Below are 25,855 nucleotides of genomic sequence, written 5' to 3'. Positions count from 1 at the left end.
CCGCCTCACCCCGCCCCTCAGCCGCCGACCGATGCCCGCGCGCATGCGCGCAGCACGCCCTGCCAAGGCGCAGGCGCCATCCCTGGCGGCTACTGCCGCTGAGGCAGAGGCAGCCTGCTGCTCCCAGCGGTCGGCGCGGCCGTTGCTGCCCTCTGTCTGTAGTGTCCCCGCGGTAAGTTTCCCCGCCTTGATTGGGTATGGGCTCTGGTGGTCCCGCCCCCGGGGTGTGGGCGGGGCCTCGGTGTCCCGCCGCAGCCCCTCCGTTGCCCTGTGCCGCAGGTGTCCCGCCGAGGGAGTCTCGTCCCCGCCGCCGCCCCGGGCTGCTGCATGGCCCTCAGCAGCGCGCACTTCAGTGCCCTCCTGGGGAGAACCGTTCAAGTCACCTTAAAATGCGGCGTCTTCCAGGGGGTGCTGCAGCACGTGAACCCCGACCGGAGCCTCCTCCTGCGGACAGGTCGGGGCCCGCCACGGCGGCGGGCAGGGCCGCGCCCCGCCGGCCCTCGGAGCGCCCTGCGCCGCCTCGGCGTCTGTGAGGGGAGAGGGAGGAGTGCAGCGAGCCCAGCGCTGTGAGCCTGGTCGCTGAGGGAGAGGCGCTTGCGCAGGGCGCCTGGCTCCGCGGTGGGCGCCGTGTCACAGGTGGCTGGGCAGCGTACCACGCTGAGCGTGCCCGCTGCGCCCCACGGAGCGCCCGTGGGTGCTTCCCGGGAGCCAAAACGGGCACTGGGATGAATAAAACATACACTTAAAGTAGAAGTTAGCAGCACCTGCCTGTCCTCTCAGCTGTGAGACTGTGTCGGTGTAGCAGCCCTGAGTTGTGTCCTACTCAGTGCACAGTCATCTTATGGAAACACTCTTCTGTAGAGTGAAAGAGCTGCCACTTAACCCATTTGTTGATTATTTTTTTCCCCCTAGTTAATAGTACTACCTGCACCTGTGGTCTTGCTTTGTTCTGCAAATGATAAGCTTTTACCCCAAACAGTGGAACTTGATATATGTCTGTATTTTTTCCTCTCCCTCATTTCAGTGAAGAACTTGGAAACTGGCAGAAGCACTCCAGGAGTAAAGATGTTTTTTGGCCGTGAAATAGTCAATGGTGAGGCTTTTCTTATCACATTTTGGGGCACAGGGATCACGCCCACTCTTAGTTCAGCATTTTAAATCCGTGTTTTGGTCACTCTCCTGAATTCTTCAGTTGCACATCTTTCTTCTAAAATCAGTAGGAATTAGAATGTTGTATAAATCACACAACATTTGTTCCCTAATTATCTATCAGTGAAATAATAATAATTCCAGTGAATAATATCAGTGAATAATAATAATTCAAATAACTAATTTGTGAAGGTCTTGTAACTCTACTACATTAAAGCTTATTAGTTAAATATGAATGAAGTCCAATAAGACCACTAATGAAAGCAGCCACTCTGAAGGTAATCAGTTGAGGTAAGTGTGCCCCCTGTTTACGTCCTGAAGGCAAGCTACATTCATTGTGTATGTTCTTATATGTGTGAGACTCACTAATGGACTCTGCTGGGAAGTTAAATTGCTTAAAGTTCTAGTTAACTTGGTTTTGTTTTTAGTTGCATGGGCAAAGCATATTAAATGGTCTGTTTATCTGAACCTCTTTTTGTGATTCACTACTGATAAGAATACAGGATTATTTAAGAAAAACATTTCTAGTGTATAAAGGTCCTGTGCTTTTCTATTGGCATCTGCTTTGCTTTGGGGACAAGGAGCAAAGTGCTGAGGGGGAGATAGCTAGAAGTCAGCTATTGGACTTATCAAGTGATTAACTGACTCCATTCTGCCTTTTTCCTTGTACCTGCTTTATTCTATATGTAATAGTCTGTAAAGTAATTAGTTGTAGTTCAATACTGACTTTGTTTTCAGTGGGATGCTAAGCCATTAGTCTTGTTTAAATGCTAGAGTTCTGAAATACACCTTATCTAGGCTACCAATTTAAGTTATTTTATATAGATTTGTACATCAGAGTGAATTTAAAATTATTGAAACTATACTTTGAATTGAATTTCTTTTTTCGCATGTATGGCCATGTCGTATGGTTATGATTCTCCTTTTTTTGGGAGATAAGTGTCAAAAAGTTGCTTGTCAGCACTAGTTAGAGTAGAAATTGTTTGTTTCTATTGCAGTGGAATTGCTGGATGAACCAGATTCAGGGAAGGGAACAGCAATGCTCTCTGAGTACGTTGAAACATTTCCTTCCTTTCACGGTAGGAGAAGGGGTGGGGTGTGCTTGCTAGGGGAGCCACCACTTACATTTAGTGTAATACTGATGTTCAGACTCTGCTGCTCTGAGTTTGTATTTCTCTGCTGTAAAGAGGTGAACAAGGTGGTGAGTGGAAGACTCCACTGTGTAAAAGGTTCTTTTGAGCTATTGCTTACAATTTCTCTCTCTTGCTTTTTTCCTTTTTCTTTTTTTTTTTTTCCCCCCACTAGTGTTCCTAGGCAGAATAATTTGCTTGTTTTTTTTCCTTGTCAGCTTGTGGTTTCAGGGAGGATTTCCCATGAGCATTTCTTCTGTGGTGGAACAGGTCCAGGACAATTGCACAGGGAAGGTTAGGTTTATACAGATGCTCTCAAAACATATATAAATGTGACTTTGGGAAGCTGGTAAAAATACGTTTCAAACTCCTGCAGACCCATGCTCCTAGATGGCTTTGCTTTGAGTCTTCTCACAAGACCACATTTGAATAGTTAATTTCATTCCTTCTTCTCTTAAGAGGAAGAATAATGTCTACTGAATAGTCTTTAAAATAGTTAAAAAGCACATAGAATTGTGATTAGCAGCAGTCGTCTTGCTTGCAGCTGTCTTGTCTTCTTTCTCCCTGTTAAGTAAGCTTATGTTCACACATACTTGAATATGCTGACCTTGGTAGCAGATTCCTGTGTTAATCCTTTAAATATACAATTTTAGAGACAAGATTCTTCAGCTACATCTAAAGGCTCATCAGAAAGGGGGTTTTTTTATGTTTTATTCTATTGAGATAGAGAGGTACATGATTGGAGCTCTATAATAATAATGGAATGGTTTTATATCATTATAAGGAAATTTATACTAAGTCATATTTCCCAGTGAAGTATTCTTGACCTTAGACTGTCCTGTCATAGAAATTAAGCATCTTGTATGTGACATCTTTCAGTCAGGTGAATGTTTACTAACTCTTTTTTTTTTGGTCCTGAGATGCTACCATTTTATGTGATTTAATAACTTCCATTTGATTACAGTAAAGTTTCAGTGGATATAACTTTTTTATGTATTGGTGAACTTGTAAAATCACCCTCCAATTACAGTAACTAACTAATGGATCAAATATTATTGATTCATTGTAAAGACTTACAGATATTTAAATTGCATGGTTCTTGGGCTCAAGTCAGGTACTTAATTCTTTGTACTTTGAACTCTTTGTACTTCGAACTCTTTCTTCCCTTGAAACTGTTACTGACCTTTACAGTGAACACCTGTTCAGGTTCTGCTTTCACCTTTTACTTTCAGAATAAATGTGAAATTTTATAAAGGCCCTTTTGTGCAAAATAATCTTATTGTTGGGTAGCTTCAAGATCTTCTTTAAGAACCTTGCACATTGGATTGGGAAGTTGCTTCACATGCAGCAGTTCATTGTCTGGATGCAGGTAGATGGCATTGGATGAAATAATTTTCTTTATTAAAATGTCCATGCTGGTGGAATGTGTAATGTTTTGACTTCTGTGCTATGTATGGTTGCCTTGCTTGTGCAGGTGCACTTCAGCTGTTGAAGGGAACAAACAAGCAGACACAGGACAAGCAGATTGTGGCCCATGGAGTTCTCCTTGTGTTTCCCTAGAGAGCCAGCTCAGAGCCTCAAATAGCTTGAAATACTCCCTCTCAGGTAATGTGGATATTAGTCAAGCAATGTAGTTAGTTTGTCTTTGTCAGACAACATCTTTCCCAGAGGCTGTGATCTCTTGGTTTGCCTGTATCAGAACAGGATGTATTCTGAAAGAACAATGGTCACAGAAAGATAGGTACAGAGCTCATTATCTGCAAGCATGCTCTTTGGCTGCAGATATGTTCACAACATCAGAAGGAAACTCATCTGCTTTCCAGAATGTTTATCCTGCAGTTCTCATCAACTGTAAAAGTGGCTGAGCAGCACAACTGATCTTTTGGAGAAATCAAAGTGGTTCAGCCAGTGAGCATTCCTCTCTGGTGATTGTTTTAATCTTATACTTGTTCCTGAAATGTATGTGGCATGATAGATAACTCAAAGCTCAGTAAGACTATTGATCTTTGGTTCTGTGCTGGCTGTCACATGCTTGCATAGATTTGGTTGTGTGGTTCCTGCTGTATACACATATACAGGTACAGACCCAAAATGTGATCAGCATGTTCTGTTCTCGTAGAGCCGTGACAAGAGTGCAAGACTTGTATAGGCTAAGGGAAGGTTAGCTGCATTTACCTGGGTGGTGGGGGAGAAAATGAGCAAGGGTTGATGTGATCTGGGAGAGCCTTTAAAAATTTGTTCTTATGATCTTTCAATTGACTATTATTTTAGAGTTTAGAAGATTGTCCTTGTGTTGTCGTGGATGCATATTATTAACATTTGCATCTTACCTAAAGAGAAGGGATAATCTTTAAGAGAACCCTTTTTTACCTGTTCATCAGACATTGTTAAGCAGGTGTCAAAAATACTAAAATCTGGCTTAAATTCTCTTTGCTCCCTTGATCATTTAGTTGTCCATGTTCTGTGGTGTCACTGTCCATTAGTTTTGTCTTTGTTACAATCTTTTTCCTTCCCTGGACAAGCCTGGGAATTAGGGTGCTTTTTTTTTTAAATGGATGTAATTTTTTAAACTGAAACCTTTTTGTTTCCTTTATGCATCATAATGACAAACAGTAATGCTGCAACTTACTTTTAAACAGCCAGTTTTTCTGTCAAAAACCAGAATTTTGGCTCATGCGTTAGACTGTACACCTCTGAATCAGACAGTTCAGTAATCTGTTTGGGTGTGTTCAGGAAATAGAGAGGGAAGAACTGAACAGCTAAACCAGAAAAGTAGAGTGATTATACAACTAAAATACATACCTTGTGCAAAGTTTATTCAAGTAGAGGGAACGTCTAATGATTTTTGTTTTTTCTCCTTTTAGAGAAGAAAGAAGAAGAGAACGTGGAGTACACAGTTGTTGATTGTTTCCAGCAGAAATTTGGCCCAGCAGTAAGTACTAACGAAAGGTCTTATGCAGCGTATATGACTTCTAAGCCTGTTCCATTCTAATTGTCAGTAGATCCGTTAGGTGGCAGGATTGTGAGCACTGCTTCATGACGTCTTATACTGGAAATCACTTTTGCAGACTGTAGTGAACTTTGAGTAATAGGTAGTAACTGGCTTCTTTAAGTCAAGTAGAAATGGTATCTCTGGTGGCATCAAAGTATATTTAAAGTGTGCATACATGCCGGGAAAGAGTGCAGTGCACATGCGTTTGCAGTGGGTGGATGTGAATCTGCATCAGTGTGTGTTGGTTGCTGTTTTCAGACTCTGTATCACCAGTGACTGAGGTGAAGGGTCAGTATTACTGTTTAGTGAGCAATTATTTTGTTTAGGAAAGGAACAACATGAGGATTTGTTGGTGTTTGCAGAGGGAATTGATTGTGTTGCTTTTGTAGGTGTTTGGAACTCCAGACATGCCTGGACCGTTTTCTCTTAAATCACATATAACAATGTAAGCGGACTTGGTAGAAAGGCTTTGTTTCAGAACTCTGAGCCAATGATAGATTTATTATTAAATTTAATAGCATTTTTTAGATCCTGAATTAGACCAGCAATACTATAGGTCCTCCATGCCATTTTGTCTTGCAGTAACATCAGTTGCGATTTGGGCTCTTATTATGGTAAATCTGTGCACATACAAAGGAAGAAGCTCTTCCCCACAGGAATAGATTTCCCTGCTTACAGAAGAATATAACTATTGCTTGAAAAAGAAGCCGGCTTTTTTATTTCTGTTTATGCCTTCTACGCTTGTGTTACATGCGCAGTACAGGTTGCTTTACCTTAATTGTCTGAAAACTTTTCATGTCTATGAGAGTAACAGGTTTTTCTTTTCTACCTTAGAAAATGAGTTCTCTTTTTTAACTGAAAGGAACATCTTCTTTATGTGATCTCAAGGAAGTTCATAAAACCTACTTAGGAGAATTTCTTGGGAGGAGATCAGGGGAGCCTATATTCTTTAGTTATCCTTAATCTCTGCTAAATCCATCATTGATGTTTCTAGTTGCAGAATTTCCAGCTATCAGTAACTGGACTGGTACTGTGTCTGTTTCTCTTGGGTCACTATATATCTGAGATTCATTGTGGTTTTGATCTGTATTTACATTTTTAAATATGGATCACAACTAGAAAAATTGCAGTTTATTATTTGTCCCTCTGCCTATCGTTCTCTGGCACTATTTTTTTTACTCCTGTTATTTTCATTAGGTGCTGCACCTAAAACAGCAGTGTGTTGTCAGTATAGCAGGAGAAGGTGTTAATTTGTGTCGTCATGGAAAACTCGCATGGCTTGAGGTAAGAGGCAGATATTTCCCAAAATGTGCCACGAGACAGAGAAATAACTGAGAAACAGTTGAGGATTAGCCCGTGTTTAAGACTTACTCACGTAACTGTTTTGGTAAGGGATATGATGTTCAAGACAGATCAGGTATTTCATAAAAGACCTGTTATGGAAAGCATTATGCCATTATAAGGCAATATAATAATTACTTAACTTGTATGTAATGTATACATTTGTATATAACAATGTAACATATTTGGTTTGCCATCCTTATATACTTGTATACAGGTAGAGGTATTACACTAGTACAGCTGTTACCTATTGAAAAACTGCAAGACCTAATCACAATGCCAATATAATTGAAGGAGTAAAATCTATCTAAAGATGATACAGTATCTTAATTAGCTGCAATATTATCAACATCTGAAAAGGAAGGGACAGAAAGGAGAATAGCTTAATATGTTAGCTCAAAATTGTCTTAGTTTATTTTTAAATCAGTTTAAAGGTGAGTGTGTTTATCCAAAGCAAAAACTTGTGTGGGAGTTCATACTTCAGACTTAACTCGTTTATGCAGAAGTAAGTGGCACAAAATGTTTGCTTTGGTATGGCTAAATTGCTTTCAAATAACGGCTTTTGTTAAACCATTATGAATTTGAACAAAGGCAAAACCTAAATTTTATATCCTGTTTGAAATGCTAGGATGGAAAATTATGTCCTTTATTTGTTTGGTAGTGGTCTTTGACAATGAAAGGAATGTCATGGGCACAAGAATTTTGTTGGAAGTGGTTCTTTAAAAATGACACCATAATAGGTGTAAGAATTTATTTTAAGTACTGTGTATAGGATTTGCTGTTGGTATGTCCCAAAATGCTGTATTTAACTGTGTTTAGTAGACTACTGGGTCATTCTTTCTAATTATTGTGACAGTCTCTGAGCATCTCTGGAAAAAACAAGACTTGGTTATGGATTAGCATTAAGGAAACTAAACCTGCTCTCCCCAACGTAAGCCTGTACATAGGAGATTATGGCTTGTGGGCAACAGGGCACTCTCTCCTACTTTCAAATCCTATGTTCTTCTGTCCCTCATTCATTTTCTCTGCAACTGAATTTGTTGTAGATAGCAACAAAGAGCCGTATTTTTCTATTTGATATCTTCCTTCTGGGACCTCAGGCTTTCAAAAATGGATTACAAATGGTGCTGGAAGATAAAAACATCTTGAAGGTAAGGGTACAGGGTGTGTGAGGACATTTGTGGTGGCAGAGGTCATATACACATATAATGATCTAGCTGCACCAAAAAAGTTGCAGTTGGACACAAGTTTGTCTGACAGCTCTTTCTTGCTTCAGGTCACGCATGACTGCCGCTGGATCTCAGACTGCCTCTTTCACCAGTATGGTGTCCTTCTCTTCAATGTCTTTGATACACAGGTACCCTTCAAATATTCTGGTTGAGAACAAAAGTTTCAACAAGAGAAACTTCAGCCTTGTCCAGGGCATTCTCTCAGAGAAGGTTTAACATTACTAGAATGTGGCAGTTGTTGAACCATGTAAATGTAGCGGTTTTGTTCTAGCTAAAAAGAACCAGCAGGCAAGGTTGATAGTGTTAGTCTTGTGCAGACCCATTTTAAAAGGTAGCTAATATCTAATATTAGCAGCAAGTTTAATGTGGGGTTTTTTTTAAGATGTATTAACTGGTCTTGATCATACTTGGCACAACCTGAGGCTACTGTGACTTAAAGAGGAGCCAAATTGGCTTGTGCTTTATATTCTTTGTTACTCTTTCTGCCCCTTTCACAAGTGTAGAAACAGATTCAGGCTACAGGTATCCAGCACTGGGAAGCACCTGCTAATAAAAGGAGCGGTGGAAGTGAGAGAACAGGCCAGGTTACCACAAAAATCTGTTTTTGCTGGTGCTGGCCCTGGTCGTTGTGGTAGTTAATGTTGTGTGACTAAGAGGAGAATTAGAGCCTTTTGAGAGAGCAGAAAATAACATAATGGCTATGATCTTTCATAATGGGCATGGATAAGTTATGTATGACTTGTCCTTGCCTATATACTGACTTTTCATGTCATAGACATGACTGCCTATAGTAACTCTTCAAAGCCCTAATCTGGGCTACGTAGTAAGCTTTATACAGCAGAGGTTTCTCTCAGTCCTGTTCTGATCTTAGGTTGGCCTTTTGCCCCTAAGAATTACGTTATTCCATTACAGGTCAAATATCAGTCAGTGTTAAGTCTTGACTGCATGAAAAAGGTAGGGGTGAAAATTCCCACCAGTGCTCCCAGCTGCACTGGCTAGAACATGTAACTTATACAGTGGAAATAACTAACCAGAACTATCCACCCTAGGGTCTGAAGTACACAGAATTGCACTCATTGTTCTGTGGTCTTGGCATGAGCTGACATGCATGCTTTTCTTGCACTGATCTCTAGCCTTAGATTCAATTACTTTGATTCATTGGCCTGAATCCTACTTCTAATGTAAGTAAGCTAGTGAAGTAGCCTGGTTTTGGCTACCCTGCAGTGTACCTGCTTTGTGGAATTAAGCTGTCTTGTCTTCTAGTCTTTACTAGAGCAAATAACTGGGAGATACGTCTGAGCAAACTCTCGTAGATGCTTTTTGTGATGCACTTCTTAGAGACAGCTTCTCAGTGTTGTTAAAATTGGAACAGGCTGTGTGCACAAGTGACACTGTGCTTAAAAAACGCAGCAATGGAATGAAGAACTCTGGATTAGATGGGATCCTGCCTGCATAATTTGAAAAGTGTTATTTATCCCTGGTTTTGGCCAGTTGCTGCAAATGTTTATTCCTTGCAATAAGTAACCTAATATAATTAACACAACATGTAGAGGATGGCAATGAAAGTTTCACTGTCTTCCCCACTGATGTTCTTATAGTACTTAAGCATCACCTGTTGAAGTAACTTTTAATGATAATGTTTGTGGAAGTCTGATACTGCTACTTCACATTTGACTGCCTTGGTGTGCGTGTGTGTTTGTCCCTGTTGGGCTATAGCAGCCTAAAAAGCTGCATAGTCAGCAGGCAACTGGCTGTTGTCAGTGCTTACGTCCCTAACGTTGCCTTCTGGGACACTTCTGCTCTGCATCACGAGGCTAGAGCATTCTCACGCTCTGAAATCCCTGCCTATTGTAAAATGTTGTTGCTTGCATATCTGTGTACTACCAAAAGAAATAATACAATTCTTCCGAGAGGTGTGTGCTGAAAGAGTAAAGAAAATTTGACAGCTTGAGACTTTCCGTAAAACAGAGGTCCATGCAAGGTTTAATCATAAAATGTACAACTGAAGAAGTCACTGTTGCTGTCTGGTTCCACAGATCGATACACATACACTACTCTTTAGTGTGTCATAGTTCCTCTGCCCCTGAATCCAAGCCATTAGCATGCAATGACTTTGGACAAAGATTTTTCAGTGAAAGCTAAAACATTGTTTTCATTGTGGACAAGTTTGTTCTATAACCTTGTTCGTTCAGATTAGACTTTTATGAATATTGATCGCAAAGATGCTTTCATTTTTGTTTAAATATTTAAGTCTTTTCTCTCCTTGTTTGGAAAACATTGAAATTTGTTACTAGAAACTCTCTCTCTAACCATCCAGAAGAATGGAATATATTTCCATAGATTTGAACAACATCTTTGTTTTGACTTTGAGTAAAAGTAACTGATTGCTTGAGAAGGTCTTTCCTGAGGTTCCTCTTCAGCTGCATTTGGCCACTGAGAGTGAAAAGCCAGAGAAGGTTTTAGTGGTCAGAAGTACAATACAAAGGACTGTTCAGTAATGAGTGATGGAAACTTTCTCTTTACCTGGTGATTTGTGCTTACAATCCAGTGAAAGTCAGCTTCACCTGGGTCTTCTCCATTTTCTTCTCTTCAGTGAACTCATCAGTTTTAATTATTGCAGTTCCTTTCTCCAGGTATGTTTCCTGCCACTTTTCAGCTGGTGGTTGTAGACTTCTTTGGACTGCAGCAATGTAGTCAGCCTCGCAGAAATATAGCCAATCCTAGATTCTCTGTCCTACCACAGAGCATAGGAGGTCTCACATTTCTTTCTTTAGTCCAAGATTACTTGTTCTACTTGTGCTGTAATGTTTTGCATTTTCTTCGTAATACCTTCATACAATCTTTTATTCCTTGGAAATTCAGTAAATGGATTGGCTTAGCACTTTCTTCTGGTAAGCTTAGCAAATACATGGCTTCTCTCCCAGAGAAGCCAGCAGTTAGCTATTTAGGTGATGCCTTAGAGGCAGCTTTAGTCATTAATAAATCATACCAGCTTGTTTGCCTTTGCTATTGGACAGAAAGAGGTTAGGGTTTTTTTCCCCAAAAAAGACTTTATAGACAAATTAGGAACGGGGGTTTGGTCTTAGAATTTACCCTCAGTATAAGAGGCCAGAAGAGGTCAGTTACAATTCTGTGGTCACTATTGCAGGGGCTGAGCTGGTGCTGCCAAGCACTGTGTGGTCTGGTCTAGGTAGCACATGGGCAGTGTGTGGTAGAACAGCTCAAACAGTGACTTCAGCTGTAACCCTTGCAGTGAAACTGGGCTGCCCTGTAAGCTCATGGTTTTGTTGGTGAGATTGTGGATGCTTGTGTTGAGTGTTGGCTCAAGATTTCTCAGGAGAGAATAGTAAGGAGAAAAGCGCTATGAGAGGTCAGTGGGGATTTCAGGGGAGCAGAGTGGGAATCTGGGCTTCTGAGTAGCAGAGGAAGTCTGAAGGGTAGGTTGTTCTAATGACAGATAGCTCAGTCTCAGATTCTGAGTGTGGATGCAAGCCTTTTATTTTTTCCTCTCCATTCCCCTGGTGAGTGGACTCTCTTCCAGGCTTCCCTTTTCCCTTGTCTTCTCTCTGCACCTGTTGCAATAGTCCCACTCATCTCTGTGTTCCCTGATTAGGGACAAGAGTCAGGGTTGTTCCTGCTCTTACTGCAAAAGGGTAAAAGGGATGAAACCAGGATGAGAAACAAGCAAACACCATGCCATGCAGTTGCTGCTGGAGGCTGTTGTCTGCTTCCCTTCTGGCTCTGTATGCTGACAAAGATGAGTCTTACTGGCAAAATCAGGTCTTAGGCAAAAGGTTTTTGACAACTTACATTATTTCATCATGTTTTCCTTGCATTGCATCACTATTTCAGGTTTTAGATAAAAGGCAAAACCATAAGTATGCTGAGGAAATATCACTGTATGTTTACTCTATTTTGATACTGCTGCTAACCACCTGCTGTCTGGAGACAAGAGCACGGGGCTAGAAGGAGCCTTAGACTAATACAACATATAATTTACATAAGTAATTCTTAAAACTTCATTTACCCTTTTGTGTAACTTAACAGGTTTAAGGAGCCGGATTACTAGCTCTGCAACTGAATGCAGTCAAAATGAGGATTAATTTGTTTGCAGTGTACTTTACTTCTAATATGCATCCCCACTGTCAAACCTCCACGTTCTTTGCCTTGGGTTAATGGACGCTGGTCATGGCATATTGATCCCTTCCATCACAGGTTGCTGATGTTCTGCAGTTCTCAATGGCAACAGGCGGCTTCCTTCCGCACCGTGTCTGCACATTACAGGAGTGTTTGATGCATCACTTGAAGATAACTTCCAAATGGGATGCCATCATGAAGTGCAGGCAGCAGATGCCTTCAGTGAGTGATTCAGTGAGGCACTTTCTGAAGACTCAATTGTGAGATGTGCTTTGCCCATCTTGAGATGTTTCTGTCAGTTTTTTTTAAGAGCGTGGCACTATGCAGTGGTCAAATTGCTGTATTTAAGGACATATTGTAACATTGACTTGGGAGACATATGCAAGCTTTAGTTGGCATCAGTGCTTATGCTGGTATTTCCTAATAGCTCATTTGAAATTGGGGTTTTGAAGAACCACAAAGCTTGTACAACAGAGGATATATATAACTTGGGTAAAAAATGTTCCGGATGTCTTAATATATTTGACTAATTCTGAAACCTAGTTCCAACAGCACAAGTTGGTTAAAATGAATCCCGAGTCAAATAGGGAAAGAGGAAACTTTTATTGCCAGCACTATTAGAATGAAAAAATGAGAGTAGCGATTTTTCTCTTGCTTGTGCAGGTCAGCAGCATTTGCCAAATCATTATTCTCTGTTGGCCTTGTTTTTGTTAATCTTTCAGATGAGGACAAGCAAGGGAAAACTTAATGGGCCAGGAGCTCCTAAGATCTGGGGAACATAAGCTTGATAAATAGAATAGAACAGAATAGACTATTTCAGTTGGAAGGGACCTACAACGGTCATCTAGTCCAACTGCTTGACCAGTTCGGGGTGACCAAGTTAAAGCATGTAATTAAAGACATTGTCCAAACGCCTCTTAAACACTGACAGGCTTGGGGCATCGACCACCTCTCCAGGAATCCTGCTGCAGTGTTTGACCACCCTCTCAGTAAAGAAATGCTTCCTGATGTCCAGTCTAAACCTCCCCTGGCACAGCTTTGAACCATTCCCACATGTCCTATCACTGGATACCAGGGAGAAGAGATCAGCACCTCCCTCTCCACTTCCCCTCCTCAGGAAGCTGTAGGGAACAATGAGGTCGCCCCTCAGCCTCCTTTTCTCCAAGCTAGACAAACCCAAAGTCCTTAGCTGCTCCTCATAGGACATGCCTTCCAGCCCTGTCACCAGCTTTGTTGCCCTCCTCTGGATGCATTCAAGGACCTTCACATCCGTCTTAAATTGCGGGGCCCAGAACTGCACACAGTACTCAAGGTGGGGCTGCACCAACGCTGAATGCAGTGGGACGATCAGGTCTTTTGACCGGCTGGTTATGCTGTGTTTGATGCAGCCCAGGATGCGGTTTGCCCTCTTGGCTGCCAGGGCACACTGCTGACTCATACCAAGCCTGCTGTCGACCAGCACCCCCAGATCCCTTTCTGCAGGGCTGCTCTCCAGCCACTCCTCTCCCAATTTATACTTGTGTCCAGCGTTACTCCGTCCGAGATGCAGAATCCAGCATCTGGACTTGTTAAATTTCATCCCATTAATCATAGCCCAATGCTCCAATCTATCTAGATCCCTCTGCAAGGCATCTTGTCCCTCAAGAGAGTCAACAGCACCTCCCAGTTTGGTATCGTCAGCAAACTTGCTAATGGTGCATTCAACTCCTGCATCCAGATCATTGATAAATATTTTGAACAGAACTGGCTCTAGAATTGAACTCTGAGGAACACTGCTGGTGACCAGTCACCAGCCAGATGTAGCCCCATTCACTACAACCCTTTGAGCCCTGCCCTTCAGCCAGTTCTTCGCCCAGCACACTGTGAACCCGCTCATCCTGCAGTTGGACAATTTGTCTATAAGGATGCTGTGAGGGACAGTATCAAAAGCCTTAGTAAAATCCAGAAAAACTACGTCCACTGCCTTCCTTTCATCCACTAGGTGGGTGACCTTATCATAGAAGGATATCAAATTAGTTAAACAAATAGTATATAAATATGCTAGTGCCAGTTGTGGCATCTTTTTGCTGGGTTTTTAATCACCTGACCTTGCCTTTGGGGGGGGGGACGACTTCCAAAGAAGCTATTAAATATGGGAACTAGATACTTAATGAGACCCCACTATATAGGCAGGATTTCTTTACTGAATAGGAACAATCTCTTTCCTACCAGCGCGTTTTTTTTTTTCTCCCTTCAATCTGGTCTTGTAAGTTCCTGAGTAAATCTCAGTGGTTTTGCACTGCCTGTTCATAGACTTAAAATCTTTCTCGAAAGTCTGGATTAAATGTTATTTTATATTGCTATAACAGCTACTCAGTGAACCTCTAATTTGAACACAGCTTTATTTCTATATAAGTTTTGGAATTCTAATAGTGTGTCTCAACATTTCAATTTAGAGAATTCTATATGGCAAATCTAAGCCCAACGACAACATGCCTTCATTAGTTTACCAAACCAAATCCTCCTATTGGTCTGAAGACTAAAAGTGGAAAATGACTGTGTAATATGTATGTAGTAAGTATTCCAGTGTAAGCCACTCTGTAGTGACAGTTTTGCTCAGGTTATCATGGTCATGCTGCTTAACTGGGGCTTATTTTCGTGTTCTTGTGGTTCCAGTTGTGACGGCTGAAGATGTTACTATCCAACTGCTTCCCCGTCTCCCTTGATGGGCGGCATTTTTTTCCCTTCAGATCTTTCATCTCAGCTCTTAGGAATCCAACCTAGTTTCAGAGATGGGTGAGAGAGAACCTAATATTAAATGCTGGAATAGGTTTGTGTTGGTTTTTGGTTGGTTTTGTTGTTTGGTTTTTTTGTTGTTGTTTTTTTTTTTTAAAGAAGCAATCCCTCCTCCCAAACTCCCTCTTCTCTAACATCCACAGGCTTGTACACAGATGGCTTTAGAAACTGCAAGCATTCAGTAGCACTGAAAATAGAGATCAGCATCAGGAAATACGTTGTAAACTGCAGAAGAATGTGATGCAAAGCTTTGTTATAATTTTTGCTAGTTAAATAACTGTTTTCATTTGCATTGGGATACACAGGAGAATCCTGACGTATGGTTCTTGAGACCCTTTCCAGCTTCTCTGCTTAAAGCACTTGCTCTGAAGGCTACGTACCTTCTGCTGCTCCACTCATCTTTAATGGATAATTTGATGTCTGACCTAACAGCTGTAGTACATGATTATTTAGATGCTTATCGGACTGGGTCTGGAGATCACCTTGCGAGCACAAAGGTAGGTATGTCTTTGTTTGTTTCTCTGGTTAGTGATTTGATATAAGGTTCTGATGGATAAACTCTGGAGGACCTAGCTACAACAGCTTCCTTTTCTGCAGCTGTACACCCTACTTTATGCCATATACCTTGTTTCCTGTGCAGCAGCAGCAGAAGTGATGGTGTCTGTATCTACGTAGCTGCATTTCATGTTAGTGATTAGCACAAATCCACCTCAAGTGAGTATTGTGGATGATGAGCTGCAGCTGTTAAGGCATGGGCACAGGCACATGTGCCTTCTGTTCACTCTAATCTGAGACTGAGAACCTCTGGTCTCAGTAGGGGCTGTGTATGTGTGAGGGCGTGAAGAGGGACAGGCAGTTGTGAAGTGTTGGTACCTGGAGCTGCCAGAGTTGCTTTGCTTTGGTAAGAGCATTTAGTCCCCAAATCTTGTTCTATTTTTCTCCTATTCTGTCATCTTTACTGCTAGGCTGCTTTGCATATACTGGTTGTTTCTGAGAAGTGTTGTCTCTTGTTGGCCAAAGATTTTTATTTCTGTAAAAGCATTCTGAGTTATCTTGTCTTCCTAATATATTCTCACCTATGTTATCTAAAAAAAAAAAAAAAAAAAAAAAAAAAATCAAGTCAAGTAACACTTTTCATCTTTGGTTGCATAGAACCAGTAGTATTGCATGCCCAGATACCTTGGAGTGGCTCTTGTATGGTGGACACTTCTGTAATTGCTTGTTAATTTTTAAAGCGGGGGGAAAATGAGATTTTTGGTTAAAGAGCTTGACTGCCTGCGCTAATGGAAAGAACAGGTCCATGCAAACCAAACAAGCAGTGGTATTGGTGTGGTCTTTTTCTGTCTTCTTAATGAAGTAACCTTAGGAGGGCTTGCAATAACTACATAAGATATTGCTGGTATTAAATTCGGGTGAAAAGTGAATGGTCAAACATCCTAATTCATCACAAAGAGACTGAACTAACATGATTAAATCCTGTTACCACCTCATTTTTGCAGTTGTAAATGTCTTGAAATATTTATTAGGAAAAGAGAATGCAGGTCTGTCTTCATGGAATAAATTGTCTTTTCCTTTGCCCTGGTTTAACAAAGCACTTGAGCACAGACTTGAATCCTTTGGGAATTACTTAAGGGCTCAGAGCAGTAAATCCCATTATTGAGGATTTAGGAGGAGATTAGTTTAGATAACCACAAGAGGTCATACTTGCTTCGCAGATGGAAGAGAAGAGGTCATATCTGAAAACCTTTTCTTTTTAGAGGACAGCTGCCAAAAAAAGAAGGTTGTTCATAGTTCATGGAAAAAAAATGAGCTTGACATCTGAATTTCCAATGTGAAATGCATGCAAAAGTAGGCATGACACAAGAGAAAAGAACAGTCTGTTAAAGTGAAAAGAGTAAAAATTCTGGTTTTCATTGGGCTATTTGTAGAATTTGTTTAAAGTGGTACTCAGGTTGCTGAAGCCAATCTTTTTGTAAATCCATTTATTCCATAAGATTAGCCAAGGAATTAATCTGATCCTCAGCATTTCAAATGGCATTTTGAATATCTATTTAATATCACATGTGATACTTCTTGCAGTTGCTTTAGAAATCTTGTAGTATGGATAGTAAAAGTAGCCATTTTCACCATCATTTCACTGTTAATAATTTTCTGTTGTTTCTATATCTTGGGAGAAGATCACACAAATGGAAGTTTCTTCTACTTTATTTAAAATCTGCTTGCAGTACATATTTAAACTCCAGATATGGAGATTGGTTTAGTTAAATCTGGTCTGTTACTTCAGTTTCTTCACTGAGTAAGTAAACAAAGTTAACTTTAAGGGAATCCTTTGCAAGTTGATGAGTTCAGCTAAATCTTTTAAGGAAAAAAAAAAAGGAAAAAAGCTTTGTTTGTGCAATTTCTAGGTTTTCTGGCTAACTCTGTATTAATTCCCTGAATCAAAAAGCCTTTATTCAGATCTGATTCTCAGAATGAAGTAATAGTCAAGATACTTACCCCCTCCCCCCTCAATATTTATTCTAGTGCTTTTTCATGGATATTTAGAAGTAAAGTTTATCCATCACTAAGGTCTGTATTATGCCTTCTGTGCACTTTGTGGAGCTACAGTTGAAAGTTACGTATAAAATGCTTTTACTGGACTATTTTACTTTTTACACTGACGCGTTACAATTTGCACTTGTGCTCCACCTTGGACCCTTGGTGAACAGCAGTCTGGTACAATGAGCTTGACTTCATCTTGGAGCCAGTCTCCAACAACAGCAACACTGAAGTCCCTATGCTTGCTAACTGTGTTCTTCAGACATGATCTTGTGCAGTTCCAACACTACTTCAGCAGAAGCAATGGATCTCCTTGGATTCTGAAGTAAAAACCCATGCCAGGGAAACATTTTGGAAACCTGAAATATGTTATCTACTATGCTCCCTCCATGCTGGAGAACTGGAAGAGAGGCCTGTGTTGCTGAAGCAGGACTGCAGCAAAGCCCAAGACAATAAATGCTTCAGGGCCACAAAGATATCTTGCACTACTTCAGCTTCTAAATTGGAAGGTGGACATAATCCCTGAGTGAACAGGAACCATCTGTGGTACATCAAACCTTTACTTGAAAGTTGCAGGAGTGAAAGCCACTAGGCAAGAGAGTCTCCAAGTTACCATGGCCTCTTTGATTTACAGGCACTTGGAGAAGATGACCAGATCTGGAAACTGACTTCCATCGCTCCAAGTAAGGAATCCTTTTCTGGCCCTTCTCTGTTCTGTTTTAGTTCTTGGATTGTGCTCTCTGAACAGAACCACCAGGTCTCCAGCCTTTTGACAAAAGGAAAGTTAGTTATGTAGACGTGCCTTCTGTTGTGCCTCTGGGCTACAAAGGTATGTGGGTATGTCGTACCCAACTAGAGCAATGAACAGAGCCATGCTTCCCTGGCCTGCTCTTGTTTCCTCTGATCTTATTGAGTGACATCATGTCACACAGAAGATCATGTCACACAGAAGAATGTTTCTTTTCCTTCTCGCATTCCCTCAAACTTACAACACTTCCATGGAAACTATACTTGCAAAACAAGTACACAGATAAAGATACAGTTTCAATCATGAGACTTCATTAAAAATGAAGTACTGAAGTTGGATGAAATACATAGCCACATTCCTTCCCATTTCCAGCTGTCACATGTTGAATCTCAGCTCCTGGATCAGGGTTTACAACATTAAACTTCAGCTTGGACTGGCACAGTAACATCCTCCTAATCCTTCCTGGGTCACTGCCACATCCAGAAGTTCATAATGCCGACGTCTTTTGTATGTAATAACAGTATCAGGATATACTTGGTGAAAAAGATGGTTTGGCTTTCCAGTCTGAGGTTGCCTGTGAATTGAACAATGCTGAGTAATGACCAATAATGTTGAATAATAACTACTGGGGCAGTTACCTACTCTCTCCTTCTCTTGTCAAATCAGGGGGTTCAGCCTCTGGGAGCAGATCTGGACCAGACCCTGTTTTTTCTCCTCTTGGAAATAGCAGCAAGGAAAAGTGAATATGCGTAATTGTGGAGTAAAAGCCAAGCCTGTTCACTTGCCCTTGTGGATCACTGCATCCACTGGGAGTTGAGGAAAGACGGGTATGAATAAGGCTGATGAATGTAGTTGTTACCACCCTTCCTTGGGCTCTGTATGCTCAGACTCTGCAGTCAGTTTTCCACATGCATCTCTTGTTCCTCAGTGAGAAGTTTCTGTATGCTCTAACGGGCCCCCATTAGTGGCAGAATACAAGAATCACTTTCTGGCTAAATGCACAGCTCCTACTAGGTTCAGGTCATCCTTGTGGCCTTCAACATATTCAGGAGTGCTTGGTTTCAGACTTATGCATAATTGCATGTACTTGTGTCTAATTTTGCCTTGTTTCTTAAACATGCATGACTGGTGGGGCTTTTGTTTTGTTCCAGCTTATTTCGACAGAAGCTTGTACTTTCTCTTTACCTAAGACAAGTTTTCATAAATAACTTGATAGGAACAAAAGCCTAGGTTGTCAGAGGCCATGGGTAAGCTGGTAGAAATGGACATTAATGACAGTTTATTGCTTTCACAGCAGTAAACTGGTAAGAGCAGGGCAAGCAGCAGTTATGTATTTTGTGCAAATAGTATGTTTGAGTCTCTCTGACTTGGTTGTCCTAATTCTCGTGAGCAATCGCAGCAGTCACTGGTGGTAGTCCTGTTTTGACCTGATGTTTTGGCCATCTTTTCTTCCCCTTGATCTTTCAGATGTTTTGCTGGAAATGGCAAAGAAACAGAGCCCTTATGGTCAGCCAGTGGGCAGCCCTTCCAGCGAGACTTCCACCTTGCTTCTGGACAGCCAAACACATTCTTTTGTCATTTGATAGTTGTTTCAGCAGTAACAGAAGATGTACTGAGGAGCTGGCCTGTGAGCTGGTACACCAGGTGGGAGACATGCTGTCAAGGTGGCAGGATGCAACTCCATGAAGTAGAGCTTCCTTCAGGAAGGGGTTGCAGAAAAGATGGGTGTCATGCATCCTAGCAGTTGCTAGCAACAGTAAAGTATTGCCAGTGGTCCACAGCAGCCAAAAATGATAATGCAACACCCTTGTTGATGTAGTACTGGGAGACAAGAATGAAGAGGAATATGGAGAAAAAAAAAGGACATAAGGAAGGCATCTCATTGATCCTGACAGTTTTGAAAATGTATGTTGACACTTTCTGTGGTTTCTTGTGTCATCACCTCCAAGTAGTAGTTGAGTCTTCTGAATAGTGGACGCTCCCTCCTAAGCAACTGACTTTTTACCTATAAACCAGATGCAAAACAGTAACTTCTGATCCCCAGCGCTTCATTATCAAAACCCTCAGCTTCCCTCTTCAGCATCTTTCTCAAACTGATAATCTTCCTTACTGCTGAGGAGGAGAACTCAACGTAAACTTCCCACCTTGAAGGTCTCTGCAGTTTCCTGCATTTTCAGCATAACTGTCTGCCAGGGGTAATTGTTCTTCTTGTGGATGCAGACATCAAGTAAAATGGGTTTCTGTGCCTCTGCAGCTCTGTCACTAGAAAAGAACTAGTAAAGGAGCTATATTTGCTACATTTGTAACTCTCCTTGTAGATTAACCTTGTGTGTTGTTAGGTGCTTGGAAATGCAGCTGCATTCTGACATTTAGGACTTAGATTCAAAGAAGCAAACACAGCCTGGGAACCCATCAGCGTAAAGAAGCAAATGTTCTCCTAGAAGTGCAGTGCTTTCTTGTTTAAGTGGTGATAGTTCACAAGCAGAGCTCTGGTACTGTAGGGGAGTTACACACCCCTGTGCAGCAGAGTTGATTTCCCAATGCAGTTAAGGTAAAGCTGCAGTAGATAAGGTGCAGTGCAGTATATAATACCAGATAACCTGTTTATGACACATGATGGTATAAACTGTTCTCTGTCTAAATATAATTACATGCCTGAGCCAGAAGTTTTCCTAATTGGCAGGTGAGTTGGGACTGCACACAATGCGTATTAATCATTACGAACATACAGCCTGAGTTTTTGTGCAACTTGGCTTTAAGTGGTTTAGGGCATGGATTACCTCTCACTGTAGGAGTTAGGAAGCTGTATGTAAATTCTTCTGGTTAAACAGAACTGAAGGTGGGGTGTTTCCAAGTGCTTGCTCTGCTTTTTTCTGTAATCCTGTCTGAATTATTTAGCCTTCCTCTGGATCTGTCCAAACTTCTAGACACAGGTTTTGTGAGGCATGGCTTCCTTTTACAAAAGCCATGGTAACTCTTTTCCAGTGCATTACATCTGTACATCCACTCATTCTGTTCTTCGTGTTTCTACCAGTATGCTCATACAGATGTCTGACTTACCAGCACATTGCTTCCTGTATTTTTCCTGGGACCTTCTTTAAACATTCACCATCTTCCAGTCCCTGGGTATCAAGGCAGGTTTTAAGCAAGATACTATAGTTACTAGTTCAGCTTTTTCATCTTCCACTGTTGAGGAATTTTGGGTGAAATCCACCTTGCTGTTTGTATTTCAAGTATCGGTATTAAGTATTTATGGGACAGTCTGAAACAGATTTGGGGTACATAATGAATGGTTTTGGTATGGGAATCTCCACTTTTTTTATGCTGAATGTAGAAGAGAAAAAATGTTGTGTTTTTTACCATGCTGTTTTTGTATTCTGATCATTACTTGGCCCTGCAGCATGGTTGACATTTTGTGTTCCTCTCATGTTTAAAGAAATTTTGTATTAGTTCTGTTATATTTTTGTTAAATATTAATAAAATTATCTGGCCTGCCCTTTTTTTCTGTAACTTCATCCTTACCATTTTCTTCACTTGGACGTGGCTTTGCTTTCCTGAAGGATGCTTACTTCATAGTCCCATTCCCCTAACCAGTAGTCCTGCCAGTTTCCTTTCACTCTTTCCATGATCTTTTGCTGTTAGGTAATGTTTACTCTATGCTGCTTGTATGTTGTCTTGAAGTTGTCTCCATGCTACCTGCTAGGATTGAACTTGCTTGGCTGCTTCTTACTACTTTTTAATCAAACTTCCTTATTTGTGTAATTCCCCTTTCTACAGCTGAATGCAACTGTGGATTTTTTTTTTTGTTGTTGTTCCTGCAAAGATGGTGAGCATTGCAGTCCTTGTTAAGGAACAGATCCTTGAATGTAATATTTTGAACAGTGTCCCATGCACTGCTCAGGACCAAATCAAGGAGTGTATCTCCTTTCACATACTTCCTGTTTTATTGATTTGTTAACTATGTTATCTTTTTCCACATAAGAGGGTTTTTTTTACCCATAGGCTAGAATACCATGGTTTTAAATTAAAAGCCAGGAAAGCTGCCTTTGCAGGGCCTCCTACAAGCAAACATGAACTGTTTATGCCTCTTTTGGGGGTTTACAACAACTTAGTTTAGTTGTAAAATAGCACAAAAGGTTTTGCAGGACACACCTAAATCCCATATGTGAAGTATTACTTAAATCTTGAAGATCTTCATAATAAAGGAGTAAATAATAAATGCAAGTCTAGTATTTTTCCCTTTGGGTTGCCTTTAAAAGAAAGAGTGTGGGGGGACTTTTTTCTCCTGAGGTATTTGTGTAAGCAGGTAGTTGATACATTCCACAGATCTAATGAGACGATTGTTCTGTTCCATTGGCTAATTACAGAGGGAGCTGTTATCTGGTACTAACAAAAGTAGAGCATGTGTATGCATATGTATTGTTTCGATTTCTTTTCTGTTTCTTTTCTTTTTTCCTTATCAGCCCACTTGCATGGAGCTGCCAGAGGAGCTGCGTCAGCTGGCAGACATCCAGAGGCTTCGAAGAGAGAAAGCAATAAAAGACTACAGAATGAATGAGGATGGTCTTTTGATCAGACCAGCCATGGAATTAGAAGAGAGAAACGATCCACAGAAGGATGGAAACTACAGAGATGACAGGGATTGCTTTCCCACAAATAAAGCAGTGTCTCAAATTACATCCTTCTACAATCAGGATGTACTTTGTCAAGAAAAGCTTGAAAATCAAAATCAAGTGATAAATCTGTGGAGGAACCTTAAACCAAGTTCAAGCTGGCTGTTTGAGTCTGATTTCTGATACAGGTGACTTGATGAGCTTAGACTGGGTATTTGAAGACATCCAAATGAAAAAAGGGGCTATTCCCCATGCAGAAGTGTTGAACAAAAGCTCCTTTCTTTACAATGACAGGTAAAACCATTGTTGAATGTAAAAAATGATGGTCGTTCTTTCGAAGAAAATTCCTTCTGTGTCTGACTGTTCTTCTCGAGGTCTATTTTTGAGAGCCATTTTTTTTCAAGAGCTATTTTGATTTTAAAACAGTGAGTTTTGTTTTTCTTGCATTGTTATCAGACCAATGTCTTAAATTGTATTGGTTCTTTTGTTACCTGTTGCAGGTATGTAAAACTCTCATTCAATCCAGATATGTAAACAGGGGAGCTTATAAGATGCCTGTTCATTGAGATTAGAAAGGGTTTGCTTGGAAAAATTAAAAAACCTTCTGGCCAACCCATGTGGGCTTGGTTTATATACAGATAAGTCTCTTGGCAGAGCTATGCAACAGTCTTCATAGGAGAGTGAAAAAGATCACACCCTAATGAACCACTATGCTGGCAAAAACAGCAAAGAGGTGTACTAATACAAAGGACTTTTCTGCCAAGTCAGAGTTATTTTAGGCTAACTGAGAAAAGAAGCTTCCTGCTGAAAGTTGCACGCCACCGTTGTTTGTCAGCACTACTGTATCAAGCTTGCGTAGATAAGGCTGTGTAACACTAATGTGGTGCGTATATAGACAAGTGTGTATAAGGGGGGGGGAAGCAGTTAGATTAGTTTAAAAGATGTATAGGATTCCCCCCCAAGCAAAATAAGATATAAAGGCAAAACCAGTTTATTTCCAGTATAATTGCTTTGGCTGGTATTCACTAAAAGTAAAGCTCCTCCAATTGATAGTACTATTCCACCACATGACAAATTAATGTGGGCCATGCCTGAGTCTTGGAACATTTTTTTTGGCATATCACTATATTTGACTTGCAAGCACAGGATTGTTGAAAATTCTTTCTTTTGAAATTCTGAATTTATACACATTTATGTATTTAAATACATTAAAAATACTGCATGTTTTGCCATCCAAACACTTCAGACAGGGTGGGGAACACCTTATTCAAGTATAAGGAAGGTTTTGTTCTCAGGGTTGTGGCTGTGAGTATTGGTGAACACTGATGAACAACATGAAATAGGGAAGAATGGAAGAGGTAACAAGGGTCACTGTCCCAACCAGATTGCAATCGAAGAACAATCTAGGCATCAGGCTGCAAATGCGTTAATAGTAATGAAGGCAGGTTGCAAGGGACATGACGTCTGCATGTGAGTATGTACCAATACCTGTTGGAGCTGTTTTTCTTTGAATGTAAATTGCTGTGACTAGATGCTTATGGTGTATCTGTGCGTTTCTTTTAAATATTGTTAGGGAAACTGCGTGTTGGTTTGGGGGGGGGTTCTGTTTGTTTTTTTTTCTCTCCACAAAGAGTACTAGACCAGCAGTATTTAAATAGATCTCCTCTTTGAAACTATAGATAGGACTTGCTCACTTCTGGGAGTGGCAGAAAAATTGGCAGAAAAACTTCCAAGGTTTGCTCTTTGTCACTACATTTTCTACGTTGTTTTTTTTTTTTTTAAACCCTTAACAGTATTCTGTAATTAAACTGTATAGTTCCTTTGTCTCAGTTCACTTTAGAAAAATAAACCAGGTTTGAAACAAGTTTGTCTTACAACTTTTTATTTGGAAATTGAGTCTGCATTTCATTTGGTCTGCTAGGAGATGCTGGCAGTGGACTGGGCCTCTCTCCAGCACTGGAGCTCGTGTCATTCATCTGGAGCAAGATTCTTCCAAGCAGTGATGCATTGTCACAAATCAGTGAGGTACGATGTGGAACATGCAGGCTCTTCTGAGCCGGAGACAGCTCAGGAGTGCTTACATTATGTTTCCACAACTGAAATCATCTGGGTCCATCTAGTCCTATTAGTAGAGAGATAAAATGGCACTGTATCAGATAATGGAAGGAGGGAGGGAAGAGGAGGTAGGATGTGCAGGCATCAAGTCTGGGATGTAGAAGAGTGGTCTAGAGCTTCTCTCTGCAGGATACAAACTAATTGCTAAAGGCACCCTTCTCAGTAAGAGACTGAGATGCATTCTCAGCCTCTTCCACGAAGTAAATCTCTGGCTGGAACTTTTATAACGGAATAAGGATTTCCAGACAGGGACTTGACAGTGTAACTACATCTGTGCCACTGCGTTGCTTTAAGTAGCAAAACCTTCCTGGGTAAACATGGCTGCAGCTTTCCCCTCTTCTCTTTTGGCAATGGCATAAAGAAAAGAAATAGACCCGAATGGAGTCATCGCTCATTGGTGCACGAGATTGAAAATGACAATTTTTTTAAAGGAGACAATTTTGGGTTTTTTTAAATGATCCATAAGACCTTGTCATGCAGCTCAGTGCTAGCACTCTGTTTTCTAAACTTGGTCATAATGTGTGACAAAATTATGCACATTTCTTAAACAGTGTTAACTGCTGGTTGTAGTTAGGAATATAAGTACAGTAACTCATTAAGGATAACTCTGTAGTGAAGTTTTACTGGAGCAGTAGCAATGGTCTTATTTCCTAGTAATTGTGGTACCTACTGTGTGCTAAGATGACACGGAACTTAGTCATGAAGTACAAATTTCTATCTCTAGGCAGTAAGTGATCTGGATTAATCATTCACTTAATGATTTACTGTAAATGTACTACTTAATGGGTTTTGGGAGACAGCTACGCTCAACAGCTAATGGCTCCACCGTGTTTACACTGCAGAGTGTCCTCACAATTCACTTTCAGGCCCATTTTGTCCTGAGCTCCTGTGACGCAATTCTTCATGCATGACGGAAGGAACGTGCTAAAACGCACGTAGCTCCACCAAGTACTCCTTTTTTGCCCGTGTTAACCATGACGGTGCCCCGATTCCACCGCCGTCTGCACCTCAACGCTCCCGTCAGGAGCGGGGGCGGCCGGGCCCGGCCCGGCCCCCGCCGCCTTCTGCCTGTTTTGAAGGGGAAGCTT

General features: G+C 41.0%; 1 protein-coding gene across 6 annotated transcripts; it reads left to right on the top strand.

Moving 5' to 3' along the window:
• Nucleotides 1-54: 54 nt before the first annotated feature.
• EXD1 (exonuclease 3'-5' domain containing 1) lies at nt 55-24,499 on the top strand. Of its 6 annotated transcripts, XR_012775908.1 has the most exons (13): nt 274-454; nt 1,025-1,093; nt 2,148-2,199; nt 3,754-3,884; nt 5,144-5,211; nt 6,469-6,555; nt 7,659-7,763; nt 7,889-7,969; nt 12,057-12,200; nt 15,059-15,250; nt 17,462-17,974; nt 18,706-18,866; nt 19,507-21,875. XR_012775908.1 is itself a non-coding variant. In XM_075502734.1 (11 exons), exons 2-11 carry the CDS (start codon nt 1,066-1,068, stop codon nt 22,833-22,835), a joined length of 1,221 nt encoding a protein of 406 aa, XP_075358849.1. In that variant the 5' UTR covers nt 55-172; nt 1,025-1,065; the 3' UTR covers nt 22,836-24,499. The 6 variants fall into 6 exon arrangements, 4 of the variants coding, with proteins under 4 accessions (XP_075358849.1, XP_075358848.1, XP_075358852.1 ...); XR_012775909.1 differs by lacking the exon at nt 19,507-21,875 and having other exon boundaries at nt 18,706-19,106; XM_075502734.1 differs by lacking the exons at nt 274-454; nt 17,462-17,974; nt 18,706-18,866; nt 19,507-21,875 and adding exons at nt 55-172; nt 22,503-24,499.
• Nucleotides 24,500-25,855: the final 1,356 nt, after the last annotated feature.

Source organism: Mycteria americana, chromosome 5 (assembly GCF_035582795.1).
Source record: "Mycteria americana isolate JAX WOST 10 ecotype Jacksonville Zoo and Gardens chromosome 5, USCA_MyAme_1.0, whole genome shotgun sequence".
Classification (NCBI taxonomy): domain Eukaryota; kingdom Metazoa; phylum Chordata; class Aves; order Ciconiiformes; family Ciconiidae; genus Mycteria; species Mycteria americana.
This window is presented reverse-complemented; position numbering and strand designations above follow the sequence as displayed.

What these genes read in the sequence shown, in the direction of transcription:
- EXD1 (XM_075502733.1), top strand. Translation starts at nt 328, where the DNA reads ATGGCCCTCAGCAGCGCGCACTTCAGTGCCCTCCTGGGGAGAACCGTT. An exon ending in TGGCCGTGAAATAGTCAATG is followed by an intron (nt 1,094 to 2,147) that starts GTGAGGCTTTTC and finishes TTTCTATTGCAG; the next exon opens with TGGAATTGCTGGATGAACCA. An exon ending in GGAACAGCAATGCTCTCTGA is followed by an intron (nt 2,200 to 3,753) that starts GTACGTTGAAAC and finishes TTGCTTGTGCAG; the next exon opens with GTGCACTTCAGCTGTTGAAG.